The 18,012-nt window shown below is 38.9% G+C and overlaps 1 protein-coding gene across 1 annotated transcript in view; it reads left to right on the top strand.

Moving 5' to 3' along the window:
* treh (trehalase (brush-border membrane glycoprotein)) overlaps window positions 1-17,644 on the top strand; it is a 51,201-nt gene extending 33,557 nt beyond the window's left edge. Inside the window, exons 7-15 of the mRNA XM_069894677.1 lie at window positions 1-29; window positions 4,222-4,344; window positions 4,601-4,650; window positions 5,706-5,906; window positions 9,173-9,399; window positions 9,868-9,979; window positions 12,312-12,424; window positions 13,653-13,706; window positions 17,231-17,644. The exon at window positions 1-29 is cut by the window's left edge and continues 88 nt beyond it. Coding sequence (XP_069750778.1) covers window positions 1-29; window positions 4,222-4,344; window positions 4,601-4,650; window positions 5,706-5,906; window positions 9,173-9,399; window positions 9,868-9,979; window positions 12,312-12,424; window positions 13,653-13,706; window positions 17,231-17,374 — 1,053 coding nt within the window. The 3' untranslated portion in view covers window positions 17,375-17,644. The remainder of the gene's footprint in view (window positions 30-4,221; window positions 4,345-4,600; window positions 4,651-5,705; window positions 5,907-9,172; window positions 9,400-9,867; window positions 9,980-12,311; window positions 12,425-13,652; window positions 13,707-17,230) is intronic.
* The last annotated feature ends 368 nt before the right edge of the window (window positions 17,645-18,012 follow it).

Below are 18,012 nucleotides of genomic sequence, written 5' to 3'. Positions count from 1 at the left end.
CATGTTACAAATGACATGGAATTTTTGAAGTCAGTTATTTGTCATCTGCAAAATGGTGTCTGGTTGCATTTTTAAATAAGGGTTTATTACTTCTCAAACTATCACCATTGCCCACCCCCCCTTGCTAAGAAGGATAATGGGAGTGGTAAGGGAGCAAATAAATCGATCTTTCCAGAACTAAAGTCTGTGGACACGCACACCAATATCCCTCAGTTCCTCTATACTTCTATTATGTACTCCTTGTTGGCTCTGTCAAATGCTTTGGCTTGTATTCCTTTAGATTGAATTTGATGGGCTACTTGGGCTTCCTCCTTACAACTTTTTGTTGCAATTTCTATATCATTAATAAATTAATTTCTGGCATTCAAGTCTAAATCGTGACATTGTCCACCAATAACAAGGGACCTTGCATCAGACCCTATTAAATTGTTAAAAAATCAGTCTCCAGTCATTAAAGCACCTGTCAGCTATTATCAGCTGCTAATTCCATTTTAGATCAAGCATGCCATGTTTATTATGGATCCACTTAATTTTGAGCTGAGCTTTGCAAAGTGTCGACATAATTCTGCAATAGCTATTATGAATTAAGTGCTTCTTTTGTCATTCTTGACTATGAATTCAAGGAAGGTTATTGCCTTGCTGAGTACACAAGTTTAGCTTTGGGTTTTTTTGGGTTTTTTTGGTACTGTTGAATTATCTTAAAATAGTTAATCTGACCTTTATATGGAAGGAATCCTGCCAACTTTGCTTAGTTTATGTCAATGTGCAAAAGCTGTGCTTCATTGATATAGTTGATTCTTATACTGGCCAGTTCACACTTTCCTATGGTATCCTGGTTTGGATAAGAATGGTTTGTCTTGTTAGTAACACATCAGTAATGGTGATTAATTTGCTAAAAGTAATTAGATCAAGATCATTGTCAATGAATTTAGTAGATATGGAGGAGGTTAAATACAAAAGGGAGATTTTTCATTTTATTCATTTTGACATGAATAGATTTATTTTTGGTATCAGCACAATTGCAAGGCCATATATTGAAGGCTGAATATAAGAGTAGGATTTTGTCTAATCATTCTTTGTTATTAATAACATGTACTGGTTCAGAGTGAATTGATAATACATATCGATTAATTCTTGTTGAAAAATGTAGAATTTTGTAATTTTATTAGAGATCAAGTATTTTTTTTTAAAAGTGGTATAAAAAGCATATTTTAAGGGACAAATTATTAGTTTTACTGCTAAAATTGAGAAACAACATGTAGCTGATCTAACCAAATTAGAGGAGAAAGAAATAAAAAAAAATTTACAGCAAAATTCAACAGAAGTTTAAAAAAAAATACATTTAACTAATATAAAGTTACAATATAATTCATTACAAACTTACAAATATGAGAAGTTATTACAGAAAACTAGACAAAAGTATTATGCATTAGGGGAAAGCTTAAAGTACTAGCTTGGCAGCTAAAAACTGAATGAATCAATTATTGCATATAAACCTCTGGAAATTAATGAAATGTTCAGAAAATTTTAGGTAAAATTGTATACTGAAGTAGTGGAGGATGAGGTTAAAATTGATAATGTTTTAAAAATCTTATCTGGATTTACCTTTTCTGAGTGGTAAGGATATTAAAGATTTGGATGCTGCTTTTACTGCTAAAGAAATATTAGATGCATTTTGATCCATGCCAAATGGGAAGTCTCCAAGGGATGATGGCTTTACTTCTGAATTTTATATTAAAAAATACAGGACTTATTAATTCCATTATCTGAAACAGGTGACAGAGGTTCATTTTTTTGCGGATTCTTTTTCTCAAGCAATTATTATAGTTATTCTAAAGAAAGATAGGGACCCATTGAAAGCTGGGTCTTGTAGACCAATTTCATTATTAAATGTTGATTATAAAATTGTAGTGAAGGTTCTAGCTAATAGGTTGGCTAAATATTTACCAGATTTAATTCATTTAGACCAGGCAGTTTTTTTTAATTAAAAATCATTATTCAGCAATAATATTGTGAAGTTGATTTCTTTAACATTTCTCAGGAGGGATCCAACCCACCAATGATTATTTTGTGCAAGGCAGAAAAGGCCTTTGATAGAATAGAGTGGAGATTTAAAAAGAAAAGTTTTAGAGAAACTTAAATTTGGCCCTCTTTTTATTGATTGGGTTAAGGCTTTGTATAGAAATCCTACTGCTAGAGTTGACAAATGGACAGTTATCTTTACCTTTTATGCAAGGTCGACTAGACAAGGCTCTCCTTTGTCACCAGCTCTATTTGCATTAGTTATTGAACCTTTGGCTTGGGTGATTAGACAGGATAGTAATATTAAACGTATTAAGGTGAAATTTGATGAATTTTAAATTAATTTGTTTGCAGATGATGTTTTAATATATTTAACAGAACCTCAGAATTCTTTGAGGTGTTTACATGACAGATTGGAATAGTATGGTGAGATATCAGGTCATAAAATTTGGAAAAAAGTGAGATTGTCATTAGCCGAAATGGGTTATTCGTCTTGTAGGCATATTGTGAAATTCAAATGCTCAGATCAGATTAAGTATTTAGATGTTGAGGTAGATTTTAATTCATATATATGATTATAATTACATTATTTGCAGTTACTGTTTAAAATTAAACACTTGAATTGATGGAAAGATAGGAATAGTTCATTGTATTAAAATATTTTTCAATCTATTCCCTGTAAGATTCTCTTTTTAAGGATTTGGTGAGGAAATTTTTATGGAAGGATAAAATGGTAAGGGTATCATTACAAAAATTAACTTGGAAATATGAATTAGGAGGTCTAAACTCCCTAATTTTCAAAATTATTATGATGCAGCACAATTGAAATGTATTAATAGGATGTTTGAAATAGATAAACCTTTGATATGGACTAATATTGAATTATCTCAAATTGGTGAGAAGATGGATCAGTTTATTTATAGATGGAATCCTAAGTTACTGAGTAGTTATAATTAACCTGTTGAAACATTTAATGTGTGTGTGTGTGTGTGTGTGTGTGTGTGTGTGTGTGTGTGTGTGTGTGTGTGTGTATATATATTATAGAGAGAGAGATATGAAAAATGAAGTTATAGGTACTCAAGGTAAGATTTCAGGTAAAACTCCATTGTATCAAAATAAATTTTTTCCCTTTTGAAGTTATGGGATATAAAGGGTATTAAATTGGTGCAAGATTGTTATGAAGCTGGATATTTTCAAAGAATAAAAGAGAAATATGATGCATCTTCAAATACTCTTTTCTTATTATCAACTTAAAGCTTTATTGTTGGATAATTTTTGGCATACTTTATGGTTATCTTGACGGTCTAAGTTTGAAATTTTACTTAGGGTGGTAAGAAGGGATCTATATCTTAGATGTATGCTTAAGTTGGATTTACATAAATCTAGATTGAAATAGGAGAAAGATTTTAGGTATGCTTATTTCTCAGGATGATTTGATGAATTTATGTAGGGATAATATGACTAAAATTGTAAATGTAAGGTATCAGTTATTTGATTATAATTTTATTCATCAATTATATTTAACTCCAGAAAAATTAAGGGGATATAATTTTATTACTTCGGATTTATGTTTTAGATGTGTTTTTTTCACATTCTACTTGGTCATGTGAAACAGTGAAACCTTTTTGGAACAGACTTAAGGAATTTTTAGAAGTTATTCTGAAAGCGAAATTTTCATTAGATCCTTTAGTATTTTTGTTGGGTAATATTATGAGGTTCAGTTTTGAATTAAAATTAAATAGCTTTCAAATTGCATTTTTGAGATTGGCATTAGCTATAGGTTGAAAAAGTCAGAGATGGCATGTGGAGTTGAGGTCTTGTTATCCTTGGAGAGGAAAACATATTTGCGTGATTTTTTTATCGTAAAACTTGGTGCCTGTAATTGGATTATATGGAGTTGAATTTTTTAATCCCCTCGCTGCACAGTTGTGGTGTTACTCCAAACTATGGTAATTAACTGATGAATTTTGTTGTTATGGGTGAACTCTTTTCTCTTTCCTCCTTTTTAGGGTAGGAGGGTAAGGGTGGAGTGTTGTAGGGGGTTAGTTTTAAAATATCATTTGTACTTTTTTAATTGTTCATTAATTGTATGTTTCAATGTATGTTTCAATAAAATATTCCAAAAAAAAAGATGATTGTCAATGCTTGTACCATTGACATCTCCACACTTTATGGTAATTGTGTATCTTTTTCAATTAGAAAAAGCATTGGTTTCTTAGATAAGGAGTATGAATTCTGGATGAAGAATCGATCTGTGTCTGTCACTTTGGGAAGCAAAACTCATTATTTGAATCAGTATAACGTTGAAGCAGCTGGCCCCAGGTGTGTACAGAATCCTTTAATTTTTGTCTTATCAGGTCAAATTCTTTGTCCAAACATTTGAGGGTAAAGCAGGCACCTTTCTTTTTCGGTATTATTGTGCAGAAGAAATTTGTACTGAATGACAAAGCAGTAAATGTTTGACAGTCAAACCAATAATGTGAGAAAACTCATTGCCCTCCTATATCTCTAGATCTTGTTTATGAATGTTTTAATCTAGAAGAAAATTTATTAATGCTTTTTCCCCCTCTGAAAACAGACCAGAGTCTTACAGCAAGGATGTAGGATTGGGACAAAATCTAACTGAAGGTATTTTATTTATTTATATCTAAATATATCCCTCCCTCTCTCACCACTCCCGCCGCCCCCCCTCCCCCCCTCTCCCCTCCCCCCCTCTCCCCTCTCCCCTCCCCCCCTCTCCCCTCCTCCCCTCCCCCCCTCCTCCCCTCCCCCCCTCCCCCCGCCTCCCTCCCCCCGCCTCCCTCCCTCCCGCCTCCCTCCCTCCCGCCTCCCTCCCTCCCGCCTCCCTCCCTCCCGCCTCCCTCCCTCCCGCCTCCCTCCCGCCTCCCTCCCTCCCGCCTCCCTCCCTCCCGCCTCCCTCCCTCCCGCCTCCCTCCCTCCCGCCTCCCTCCCTCCCGCCTCCCTCCCTCCCGCCTCCCTCCCTCCCGCCTCCCTCCCTCCCGCCTCCCTCCCTCCCGCCTCCCTCCCTCCCGCCTCCCTCCCTCCCGCCTCCCTCCCTCCCGCCTCCCTCCCTCCCGCCTCCCTCCCTCCCGCGGCCCCCCCTCCCGCGGCCCCCCCTCCCGCGGCCCCCCTCCCGCGGCCCCCCTCCCGCGGCCCCCCTCTCGCGGCCCCCCCTCTCGCGGCCCCCCCTCTCGCGGCCCCCCCTCTCGCGGCCCCCCCTCTCGCGGCCCCCCCTCTCGCGGCCCCCCCTCTCGCGGCCCCCCCCTCTCGCGGCCCCCCCTCTCGCGGCCCCCCCTCTCGCGGCCCCCCCTCTCGCGGCCCCCCCTCTCGCGGCCCCCCCTCTCGCGGCCCCCCCTCTCGCGGCCCCCCCTCTCGCGGCCCCCCCTTTCTCTCTCCAACACTGTAGAGGGAGCTTTATTTGCTCTCTAATGCATGTTGTTACATGCACCAGGGCTGCTATGTTAAATTGTAGTTATTGTTGTGAGATCAGCATCATACTGAAAAACTGGAGTTTGTAACCCATTCTTCAAAGCCTCTTGCAGTTTGAGCTCTTTTGTGTCATTGTAGTTTGTCCCATGCCGTCACCAAAACTTTAGACACTGAGCTCTAGTTTTGCTAATAATCACTGTTTATTGCTTTGTTATTACTGTTTTCCAATGATGCCAAATATTTATTGTCCTCAGCTGCCCGAAAAGAACTGTGGGTGGAGCTGAAAACAGGAGCAGAGTCTGGCTGGGACTTCTCTTCACGATGGTTTATTGACTCCAGTGGAGAGAATAATGGAATGTTAAAAGACACAAAAACCAGGCATATCATTCCTGTTGATTTAAACTCCATCCTGTGCAAGAATGAACGAATCATGGCATTGTTTCATAAGCAACTGGGTAAGTACCATTAATGAATTTGCAGAAGAGTTTTGTACTTCAAAGTTTTTTCTTTTTATGATCAACAATTGCAATAAACAGTGGTTTAACTGATTGCACTGGATGACCATTTTTTTTTTAAAAAAAGGTTGACTTCCTAGAAAAAAAATGTTGGGGATTATGACAGACAACCTCAAGCTGAACAAAGATAATTTCAGATTTTCCTGTAGTTTCCTGGGAAGTTGGAGAAACATTAATTGAACTTTTATTGAATTTGGCATTAAGTGTATACTCACCACAAATATAACAGAATGCATAGCAGCTGTTGTGACATTGAGTCATTTCTGCTGTATTGAATCTTCCTGAAGACCATAAATGCTGTTAAGTATGCTCATTATGCTATTGCCTGATTCCGTATTTATTTCAAAGTACATTTTAATTTGGCGTTCAATAAATTCTCTAAATTCCTGTCTTTTAAGTAGCATGGAGTTTAATCTCCATCTATATGTTCTTGGTGGGATGTCCTCTTTGCTGTGAATGAATCAAATCCATAATGGACCACCATATCCAGTCATTCCTGCTAGAATGTGCAAATCCAGTAGTAGGGACAACCCTTTCCAACAGTGACTATAGAAAGGAACCAGCAGGTCGAATCAATAAGGACTGTCCTTATTGCTAATAACAGGGGTGAATGATCAGATAGCAATCTAGCTTTATATTCTGTTTTCCTAACTCTCCCTTGGATATAGGCTGACAATAGGAACAAGTCAACCCTTGAGTATGTTTTGTGTCTACTCGAATAATATGAGTATTCCTTCTCCTTTGGGTGTTACCTCCTCCATATATCCAAAAGTTGCATTTCCTGCATTGATTTAACCATAAATGTGGCTACTTTGTTCTTTTTGCTAGTCTTTTGTCCAGTTTTATCCACCTTTGGGTCCAAATTAAAGTTAAAATCCCCTTCTATCAATATATTCCCCTGCGTATCTACAATCTTCAAAAAAAAATCTTGCATAAACTTTTGATCCTCTTCATTAGGTGCATATATATTGACCAAATTCCAGAATTCTAAATATATCTGACACTTTATCATTACAAAAATCCCTGCTGGATCTATTATTTCCTCCTCTATTTTGATTGGTACATTTTTATTGATTAATATAGCTACACCTCTGTCTTTTGAATTATGTGATGCTCATTGTGCTGTTGCCTGAGGAATGCAGCATCAACAGGCATTCAATCTATAACAATGAAATGCATAACATCTGTATATTGTTAACTTCATTTATAGGTTTTCTGTATTTATTCTGACTAAGCATGCCCAGGCCTAAGACAGCATTTGCATAGCACCTGCACTCAGTGGTAATGCTTGGACTGACCAAAATAGTTGGCTTTGTGGACAATATACTAGTAGACTTAACATGTGTCAGGAAATCACAAAATGAGTTGTATATATATATATATGCGGGGGGGGTGGGGGGAGTAAGTGATGAGAATTTTAAGGTGATTTTTGTGATCCAGAGCCAAAAATCCATAAAATACACCTATTAGTGTTAAGGAAGCAAAATCTTCTATGTCCAGTGTCACAAATTCGCTGATGATACCACAGTAGTGGTTGTATAAAAAGGGGTGATGAGTCAGCTTACAAGAGGGAGATTGAAATCTTGGCTAAATAGTACACCAACAACCACACACTTAATGTCATCAAACCAAAGAATTGATTGTTGACTTAGCAAGGGAAAACCAGATGTGTACAATCCAGTGGTCATTGGGAGATCAGAGGTAGAGAGGGTGAGCAAATTTAAGTTCTTGACAGTCACTGTCTTGGAGGATCTTTTCTGGAGCCAACACTAATGACATCATGAAGAAATCACATCAGCGCCTCTACTTCCTCAGGAGTTTGTGGAGGGTTGGAATGACAATGGAATCTCTGACGAATTTCTACAAATGCATATTGTCCAGTTGCATCACAGTCTGGTATGGGGTCACCAATATCCTGGAGCTTAAAACCCTATAAAAGGTAGTGGTCACAGTCTAGGATATCACGGGCAAAACCCTCCCCACCATTGAGAACATCTACAGGGAACACTGTTGACAGAGAGCAATTCTTGATGCTGCCATCAGGAAAGAGGTACAGGTGCCACAAGACCCACACCACCAGGTTCATGAACAGCTGCTACCCCTCCACTATCAGACTCGGCAACAAACTGAGGGACTCATTGAAGGACACTTTATTGATTTTTATTCTCTCTGTATTGCACAGTTTGTTTACATTTCTTTATTTGTTTACGAGTATATGTACCTTGAATAGTTTTTGCATTACCACTAAGTGGTAATTCTGCCTTGCCTGTATGAAAAAGAAGCTCAGGGTTGTATGTGATGTGTATGTACTGAGAATAAATGAAACCTTGGACACTTTGACTTCGACCAGTTGTCTCATTGCCATTAGGCAAATCTCATTGTGCTGCTTTCACTTGCAAATGTTGTGAGCAAGGGATGTAAGGAAAGGAGCTGGTCATTTAAAGCTGAAGGTTGTGCATCTCTGGATTAATTGTCCCAGAGGGTAGTGAAGGCCTAATTATTAGAAACATTTAAAGTAGAGATAAATACTGGAAAAATAAGGGCCATGGGGAACTGGCACCAGTGAAGTAAAATACAATGCTGGAGTTTCTCCAGTATTGTATGTTTACTTCAACCATGGTGTGTGCAGACTTTTATTTTACTTCTGGCACCAGTGAAGTGGAGATCAGCAATAATTGGCCATGATATTGAATGGTGGGTCTGAAAGCCAACTCCTATTTCCTTGTGCTCTCCAGTTGATGTGGTAATCATGGATCACAAATCAAAAATAAACTTTATGTGCTGAAGGTAAATACCAAAAAAATGTTGGAGAAATGCAGATGATCAGTCAGCATTTAAAGAGGTGGAATAATCTTGCTGGATGCAGTTTCTCTCTATGCAGATGTTGCCTGATCTATTTGATGTTGAGCATTACCTACTTTCATTGGGTATCTCAAATGTTACTTACTAATGCTCAGTTTTGAGCATGAGGGGGGGGGGGTCTTAATCCTATGAAGAATTTTGATGTCAGAAATGCTCATTCATTGGAAGTCATGCATATTGCACAAGGTATCTCCATTCTCCCACCAAAAACCTCCTGCTGTCCATGCCCTACCTATTTCAGAGTTCCACTGCTGCATTCCTTGATAAATATGTATGTAATCATTCTATTTCATTCCTCTGCCAATACCAGTTTTTCCAATGTATTTGCCTTTTTTTTTTAAAAGGTAATTCTGCCAAGGCCCAGTTCTATGAGGAGGCCATGAACAAACGAATCGATGCTATGCATGAAGTTTTCTGGGACAAGAAGCAAGGAATTTGGTTTGATTATAACTTGATGAATAACAGAACCAATGCTGCATTCTATGCTTCCAACTTGGCTCCTCTCTGGGCTGAATGCTTTGTTGAACAGTTGCCAGGACAGGATGTGGAGATGGTGATTCATTATCTTGAGGTATTCCTACTCATTAGTTTCTGTGACCCATGTAGATGAGGAAAAGGCAGCTTTGGTCTTGAGCAGGTAAATGCAGTTGCTGACTACAGTAAAATGTGGACACCTGAAAGATGTAGTGATCATGAGTGACCCGTGGGACCCTTGGCTCCATATCCTAATGTACATTCATTGGGATTTGAATGGACTTTGTAACTGGGTTGTTGGGCCCGGATAAGGGGGTCGATGAGAAAGGCTGGAGTTGTGGGAGGTAGGAAGATTGATTCGACCTGCTGGTTCCTTTCTATAGTCACTGTTGGAAAGGGTTGTCCCTACTACTGGATCTTGCACATTCTAGCAGGAATGACTGGATATGGTGGTCCATTGTGGATTTGATTCATTCACAGCAAAGAGCCACATTGGGTGAAAGAACTAGACCACATACTTTGTATTTTTCTCTCACCTTTATGAGATCTATACTTTAATTTTCAGGACCATCAGCTCCTCTGGTATAGGAATGGAATTCCAGCTTCGCTGGTACATAGTGGTGAGCAGTGGGACTACCCCAATGCCTGGCCACCCCTTCAGCAAATTATCATTGAAGGTAAAGTGTACTTTTTTTTATTTTGGTTGCAGGCCACTAAGGTCTTCACTGAGGTCTATCAGTGAAGAGCCAAAATCTTTCAGCTCGTCGAAAGAACCAAAGACTTGTTGATCCAAACCAAGGCTTTTATTAGCAAAAGACAGGAGCTCTTCACAGGTGGCCGACCAGTCCGGAATGATCCGACCTGGCTAGGGACACAACCTTTTAAAGCCCAGACAGTAGACGTGGCTTAGCTCTCAGCCAATCGCTGTAAGCACAGTCTAGATACTGTAACTTTTTACACTATATACATTGGTGATAGATCTGTACTATCACAGGGATACATTAGCGTTTGAACAATAGTATAGACCTAAACCTGTTAAATTTAGCTTTTCCAATGCTGATCTATTTGGAATGAATGAGAAAAATCAAATTTCTGGTGTTTGACCTGATTTCTAACATTAGGTTTTCTGGGGTGCTTTTCCCTCTTTCACAGGAGTTTAAAAAAAAAATCAATATAACTAGTCATTATGTCCCATGAAGCTGTGTGAGGAGACCCCTGGCCCTCTCAATATTTGCTGAGATTAAATATCTGTCACTTGCACACACAATATCCATCTCCAGTTCGCTGCTTTTATAAAGCATTCCTATTACTTTGTGGACAGGTGTTCCTTTATAAACCACAGTTCCTTTAAAATACTGGGAGAGCAAACCCATTGCCTTCCCCACCCAGCCCCCAGTTTTCAATATGAACTCCGTTGTCCCCTAATATGATCAGCAGCTGCAGCCACAATCTTTTACTTAGGGTGAGTTTTCAAGATTCATTTATTGTCATGTACGGAACATGCGATTCATGTGCCATAAGGCAAACAAATGCCACCTCCATTATTAAGACAATTTCCCCTTTTAACACCTCTTAAAGATAGCAAGAATTGAAGATGTATTTTAAAATTGGTCATTGGTAGCATAGCATTAGTGCAACATTATTACAGTTCTAGCAGTTCGCTGAGTGTAAGGAATTTGTACGTTCTGCCCGCAACCTGTGTGGGATTTCTCTCTAGGTGCTCAGATTTCCAAAAGCATATGGGGTTTATAGGTTAATTGGTGTATTTGGGTGGTGCAGGCTTCTGGGTGGAAGGGCCTATTGCAGCGATGTATTTCTAAAATTTTAAATAAATTAAATGGGTTAACGTCGATCTGCCAACAAAGGGATGATGAATTAAGAGGATTTGCTCAGTTGAGTTGGTCTGCAGAGTATTTTAAAGATAATGTAGTTTACAGAAACACCTGTCTGTAAAGTAATGAAATGTTTGCTTAAAAAGCAGTGAACTGAAGATGGGTATTTTAGTGCAAACGGAATGACATCAGATAGTTAATCTGGGCAAATATCATTGGGGCAGGGGTCTTCTCACACAGCTTTATGGGACATAGCCACTAGTGTATTTACATTTGTATTGTTTTCCTTTTCTAACCTCTGTGTGATAGTACAGATCTATCACCAATGTATATAGTGTATATAGTTACTGTATCTAGACTGTGCTTACAGCGATTGGCTGAGAGCTAAGCCACGCCTATTGTCTGGGCCTTAAAGGGTTGTGTCCCTAGCCAGGTCGGATCATTCCGGACTGGTCGACCACCTGTGAAGAGCTCCTGTCTTTTGCTAATAAAAGCCTTGGTTTGGATCAACAAGTCTTTGGTTCCTTTCGACGAGCTCTACACTCTGAAAGAGGGAAGACTGCCTCAGATGTTTTATTTAAACTAAAACTGGGAGATTGCAGGCCATTGTCGAACAGGGTGATTGAATATTTTAGAAGCCTACAAGCTGAGGTGAGGGCAGAGTTGGATACTGTTACTGAGATGGAAATGGGAAGGACTGAAACACTTGTGAACCATCTAGTTCAGCATAAAGCGAGCTGAGAATGATTTGGAATTGTGGCTGGGATCAAAGATGCCCAGTAATTGAAGAACTGCCTTGGGTTCATTCAGAGGGAGATCACCCCTGTGGACTCAAGTTCTAGATACACTTTTCAATTCTCTAGAAGGGGTGACTGAGAATCCAGAGAGGAACAGAAAGCTCAATGAATCATACAAAGCATCTGTAATGTTTTTGAATTTTACAGGTGGAATTTTAGAAATTTATTAGTTTGTGTTAGGAGAAAGGATAGAGTAGTTATGAGGAATCCTTTTTTAAAAAATGTGTTTATTTTGTATTAAATTATTTGACTTTATTTGAATCACTCAGACCTTTGCAATCCTGTGATATTTTGAATAAGTGAGATAAGGATTTTGGTACTTGAATCATCTGGATAACTGACAAATTGTATTTCATTTGGAGTATTTTTTTTGGCAATAGGTTTGGCAAAGTCTAAATCTGAAAAGGGTCAGAGAATTGCATTTCAACAAGCACAGAAATGGATTCAGTCAAACTTTGTTTTGTACAACAAGTACAATGCCATGTTTGAGAAGGTGAGTTTGATTTTAATATAATAGACTCACTTGTAAGATGCCTGTGTCGAACTGAAATGTGTAGCATTGTTATTCAGACATTCTGTACAATCCCATCCTTGGGATATTGTGCACGGTTTCTCTGCCTGGCACTGACACCCTTTCTTTTCTTGATTCCTGATGCACAATGAATCAGATATCCAAGATTACAGTGTTATGTCACAAAGGAGAAATCGGACTTTAGATTTGTCTGGGTCACTTTATTTCAAGAGTTTGATGACATTCACCTTTAAGGCAAATCTGTGAAGATTGTTCCTGGGATGAAACACACAGAACTGATAGAAGACCATCAACTTGGTGAAGTTGCAGTTTTGTCTGCCTGAAATGTGTTGGTCTTTGAGGACATGAAGATGTTGGTGGAGGAATGTTGCTGACATAACATACTGCAGGAGTATGTACTGAGGCTTGGCATAGCCAATGTGAGGGGGCTTTGGGGAAGGACTACAGTCAAGCTATTCTCAACCTTTGGCTATGGCTCCCCCTAAGACTCTGCTCAAAGTTTATGGGCCTCCCTTCCCTGATAAGTTTTGGTTTCTTCTGTACTTCTCTCCTATTGACTACAGAAAAAAAAATTGTGCTGTGCCCCCCCCCCCCCCCCCACCACCTAGTTGTGAATGGCTCGTCTTGAGTCCTTCCATTACTGGCATTGATGGGCTGAGTCTGAGGGAAAGCCCTGCAGAGTAATGACAAGGTGCCACAGTAGTGACAAAGTCGTAAACAGAAAGCAATGATGGGAATGTATGGACATGACAGTAAGGGTGTGAAGGGACTTTGAATGGTTTCTTCTTTTCTAAATAATTTTGAATAAAATCTGTTTTTAGGGGGTAAATATCAATACATGTTGTGCATCACTGCAATGACTGACAACACACGGTACTCAATCTAAATGGAGAAAAAACATTAACTCTTAAATTTGTGTAATGACTGATCATAATTACCACACGTAAAGCAATACACTAAGTAACTGATGCGTAAATCAAGAGTTCTGTAAAGACATTTCCCTGCATAAATCAGTTTAATTTTCTGTTTAAACCATTTCTTAAATATCTAATTTTTTTTCTTGGTTTAAGATTTTTTTCCCCTAAATGTTGAATGTCTGAGTTTTGTACTGTTTTGTCAGTGAGGTTCATCTTTGCCATTGTTTATTTTCTGAGTAACCTTTAATTTTTTTTTTTTTTTTTTTTTGCAGTATGATGTGAATGGTGACAGTAAACCAGGCGGGGGTGGAGAATATGATGTGCAGGTCAGGATTTCTTAGGAACTTGCTGGTTCCAGCTCTCTAAAATGCTTTGCTAAATGTTTTTAATCATTAGATCTATCCCTACCCACTCCATTCTGCTTTCCAAAAGGACAACTCCCTCTGACTCTTGTCTGCTCATCCCTTCCTACCCACTTCTCCCTAAATGTGTCACTTTCTCCTATAACAGCAGGAGATCCAATACTTGGTACTACACCTCCCCACCACCCAGCAATCTAAACAGGTCTTCCCCATTTTACAGTTGCTCTAGATCACATATGTCAAACTCTGGCCCCCGATATAATTATATTTGGCCCGCAAGATCATTTCAAAAATGTATTAGAGGTGGCCCGCCCTGCAGCGAGAGCCGATGCTGTTTTTTGGTAATGTCACCCCCACCATCCTCCCCCTTTGTTGCACATCCTTCCCCATTATAACACAAGAAGTCCGTCGATGTCATCAGCCGGCAAGCCAGTTGGAAGGCTCCCCGCACAACCAGTCACTTCTCCCACCTGTCGAGCGGTGCGGCGGATGGGCGAGCGCCTGAGATTTCCTGTTGGCGCGACGGGCATGGCAGGCTGCGCACGGCCCCCGGGCAGCGCAAGCCCTGCGCGACTGGCACTGGACGGCCCTTGCACAGTGTGAGCGCACTTCTCCCGGTCGCCACGGCCTTCAGCGCTTGCACCCGCGCGGACCCCAGGGACGGCTGGTTCAGCCCTGCACGTGAAGAGAGAGATGGTGGCTGTCCGCAAAGGCTGATCGGCAGCGTGCTGGGCCTGAGTGGGTGGGTAAGCAGGGGTGGGTAGAGGGTGTAGGTGAGGAAAAATGGGCAGGGGAAGTTATGGTGGTGCGAGGGGCAGTTAGAGGGAGGGATGAGTAGAAGGAGGGGTGGATAGGGAAGAGGTAAAAGGGGAGGGGCAGGGCGAGTAGGGGAGGGGTGATTAGAGGGTGAGAGATGGGTAGAGGGAGGAACAGGTTGAGGGGAGAGGCATTAGAGGGGCGTGTATAGGATGGGGTGGGTAGAGGCAGAGCGAGTGGAGTGAGGGGTGAGTAGAGGTTGGGTAAAGGACTGGTCAGGTAGAGGGATGGTGGGTCGAGGGTGAATAGAGGCCTAGAGCCTGAGGAGTGAGCAGGAAATGCTGAGTCCTGATGCAGGCCAGAATGGACACAGCCTGTGAATGCTGACTACATCTCCACAGGGACCAAATAGGTTTCCCTCAGGTCAAGCAAAGGGTGAACTTGAGCTACCTACTCCTGACCTGTAGCATTATCCTCCTAAAGTTATATCCTAAAGTTTAACATTACATATGTTGAAAGAAGAGAAAACGTGCAGATGTTGTTGAAAATTTTCAATAAATATTTAGTTCGGCCCTCGACTTAGTCCAAGTTTTTAATTTTGGCCCTCCGTGAATTTGAGTTTGACACCCCTGCTCTAGATGCAGAAAAACCATTTGATAGACTGGAGTGGAACTTTTTGTTTAAAATTCTAGATAAATTTGGGTTTGGCCAAACTTTTATTAATTGGATTAAGGCACAATATAACAACCATAAAGTGAAAGGGCAAATGTCTGTCCGTTTCAATTGGCAAGATCTAGCAGACAACATTGTCTCTTATTGCCAGCTTTGTTTATTTTAGCTATAGATCCACTGGCAGAGGCAATTAGGAGTGATTTAGAAATTAAGAGGTTTAAGGTCAGTCAGGAAGAGTATAAAATCAGGTCATTTGCAGATGTTGTCTTAATATATTTGACAGAACCCGAGACCTTATAGAAACTACATTTAAATTTGGAAGAATTTAAGTTTTCAGGTTATAAATTGGGATAAAAGTGAAATAATGCCCCTTACACAAGGAGATAGAGCCATTGTTGAAGAAATACTCAATTTAATGCTTAAAGTTGATTTTACAAAGAAAGCGACTTTGCCAATGTTAGTAGGAAGGGTTAACTATTAAGATGAATATTTTTCCATGAATGCATTATCTTTTTCAATACTATCACCACAAATTTTTTTCAAGAATTAAATAAACATGTAGGAAAATTTATTTGGAAAGGTAAAATATCAAGGGTTTCTATAGAAAGATTAACATGGAAATATGAATTGGAATTTTACAGCTTCCTAGCTTGAAGAATTATTGTTAATTGGCTCAAATGAGATTTCTTACTATTTTTTTAAGGGATCAGGGTAACCAGCATGGATCAAATGGAGTTGGGTGAAATAGGAGAAGAATTTGTGTATAAATAGGATTCAAAGTTAATAACTGGCCTGAAAGAAGCACTAATGTTGAAACATTTGATTATGATCTGGAATAAGATAAATAACAAAATCAAAACAAAAGGAAATGTAACACCTAAGATGCTATTGATTCAAAATAATCTTACATCTTTTACTAAAGATGACCAATTTTTAAATATTTGGTTTCACAAAGGCATTAAGATATTGAAGGTTGTTATGAACAAGGTGAATTGTCATTTCAACAATTGGGTATAAATATGAAATAACCCAGAATACTTTGAGGGAAAAGTTAGGTCCAACAATGTTTTTACCAGCTTGTGAATTGGAAACTCTCATCAAGAAAGGTAATACGAAGAAATTTATTTCTGCAATGTATCTTTTTATTACAAACAGGTACTATTAAACAAGGAGTCCATAAATCTAGATAGAAATGGGAGGTAGATCTAAATATCACAATTGACAAGAAAAGATGGTCAGATCTCTGTATGGCAAACATCATAAATGTAAGATATATTAGTTCAATATAATTACCTGCATCAATTATATTTAACACCGAAAAATTGAATAGGATGAAATCAGACTTATTAGATAAATGTTTTAGATGTGGTGAAGGGATAGGAACTTTTTTCACATTCAGTCATGTTCTAAAGTAAAACCTTTTGGGTGGACTTGAGAAATTTTTTAGAGCAAATTACAGGTATCGTATTTCCACAAAATCCAGACTTATTTTTATTAGGAAATATAGAAGAAACAAGACGCAAGTTAAAATTATCAATGTACCAAATGAAATTGATCAAAATAGCATTAACAATGGCAAGGAAGTGTATTACAGTGACTTGGAAATCAGATGCATATTTAGGTATGGAGCGATGGAATGCAGAAATTCAAAGTTAAATGTAATTTTCTCCAATGGAATACAATTTAAGAAATAAATACACTACCTTTTTGCAAATTTGGAGCCCGCATATGCAAAGTTTAGGGGGTAAATAAGACCTGTGTTAATTTTCCCTAAAACAGCCTTCTAAATACTGTAGGATCCCTTTGACCAATCCAGAAAATTATTTTCTTTATTTTCTATACTTTATATAGCAACATATCTCATTTATATTTTTAGTATATGTGGGAGCATATAGGGAGGGTAAGGGTTGGGTAAAAACCATGTAATCATTTTAATTAAAAAAAATTTAGTCACCATTATTAAGTTTTTATCAATTGTGTGTGTGGAAACATTTTAAATAAAATAAAAAAAAAATGTCAGTCCATTTGGATTTCTATTCAACCCTCTTCTATGTCTCCAGATTGGGTTTGGATGGACGAATGCAGTGGTTTTGCAGCTCTTGGATCAGTATGGAGATCAGCTTGCATCAGGAGTCATGGAGTTGACCAGTTTCACCTTGCACACTGTACTTCTAATCTGTTTCCTGTTCTTTCAGTTCCTATAAATGGACAATATTGTCAAAGTAATAAAAGGTTGTAATTGAGCATCTATGCTCATTAATCACATTAGCTTGTATGGTCCAGGCTTCAGAGTGGTTGCTAAAGGGAGAGGGATAGCAGTTATTCTGCAAAATAAATTCATTCTATGCTGATCGTGATAATGAAATTGTCCTGTCCATTTTATGAATGATTTTGTCTACATATTTGTAATTCTAAAGCATGTATTCTGTGCTGGATTAAGTGCAAAAACAATTAAAATAATCCAACATGCTGAAGATTTGTCTAATACTCACATTTCTTTTAATTGTACAATGAGGTGATGATTCACATACAGAATTTCCCAATCTGAATATTGAGTTGGATCTCAATTAGTAGGGCTGCACAAGGGTCTTTTGCCTCGGCCACTGATCCCTGATTTCAGACTAGTGAGTGAGGAATCCATTCACCAAGTGAACTCGGGGTGAAAGTAGAGTGTCATGTCCTGATCATCCTGCCATTGTCTTTTCCAAAATGAACTTGATCTATAGTAGTTTTTACGTTAAATAGAATTTAAAATGTGGGCAATCTGGCTTTGAAAATTCAATTCAGGCTTGGGGTAGGTATTTGATAATAAAATGACAATTTTCTACGTTCCATCGGGCTT

This window comes from Narcine bancroftii, chromosome 8 (assembly GCF_036971445.1).
Source record: "Narcine bancroftii isolate sNarBan1 chromosome 8, sNarBan1.hap1, whole genome shotgun sequence".
Classification (NCBI taxonomy): domain Eukaryota; kingdom Metazoa; phylum Chordata; class Chondrichthyes; order Torpediniformes; family Narcinidae; genus Narcine; species Narcine bancroftii.
This window is presented reverse-complemented; position numbering and strand designations above follow the sequence as displayed.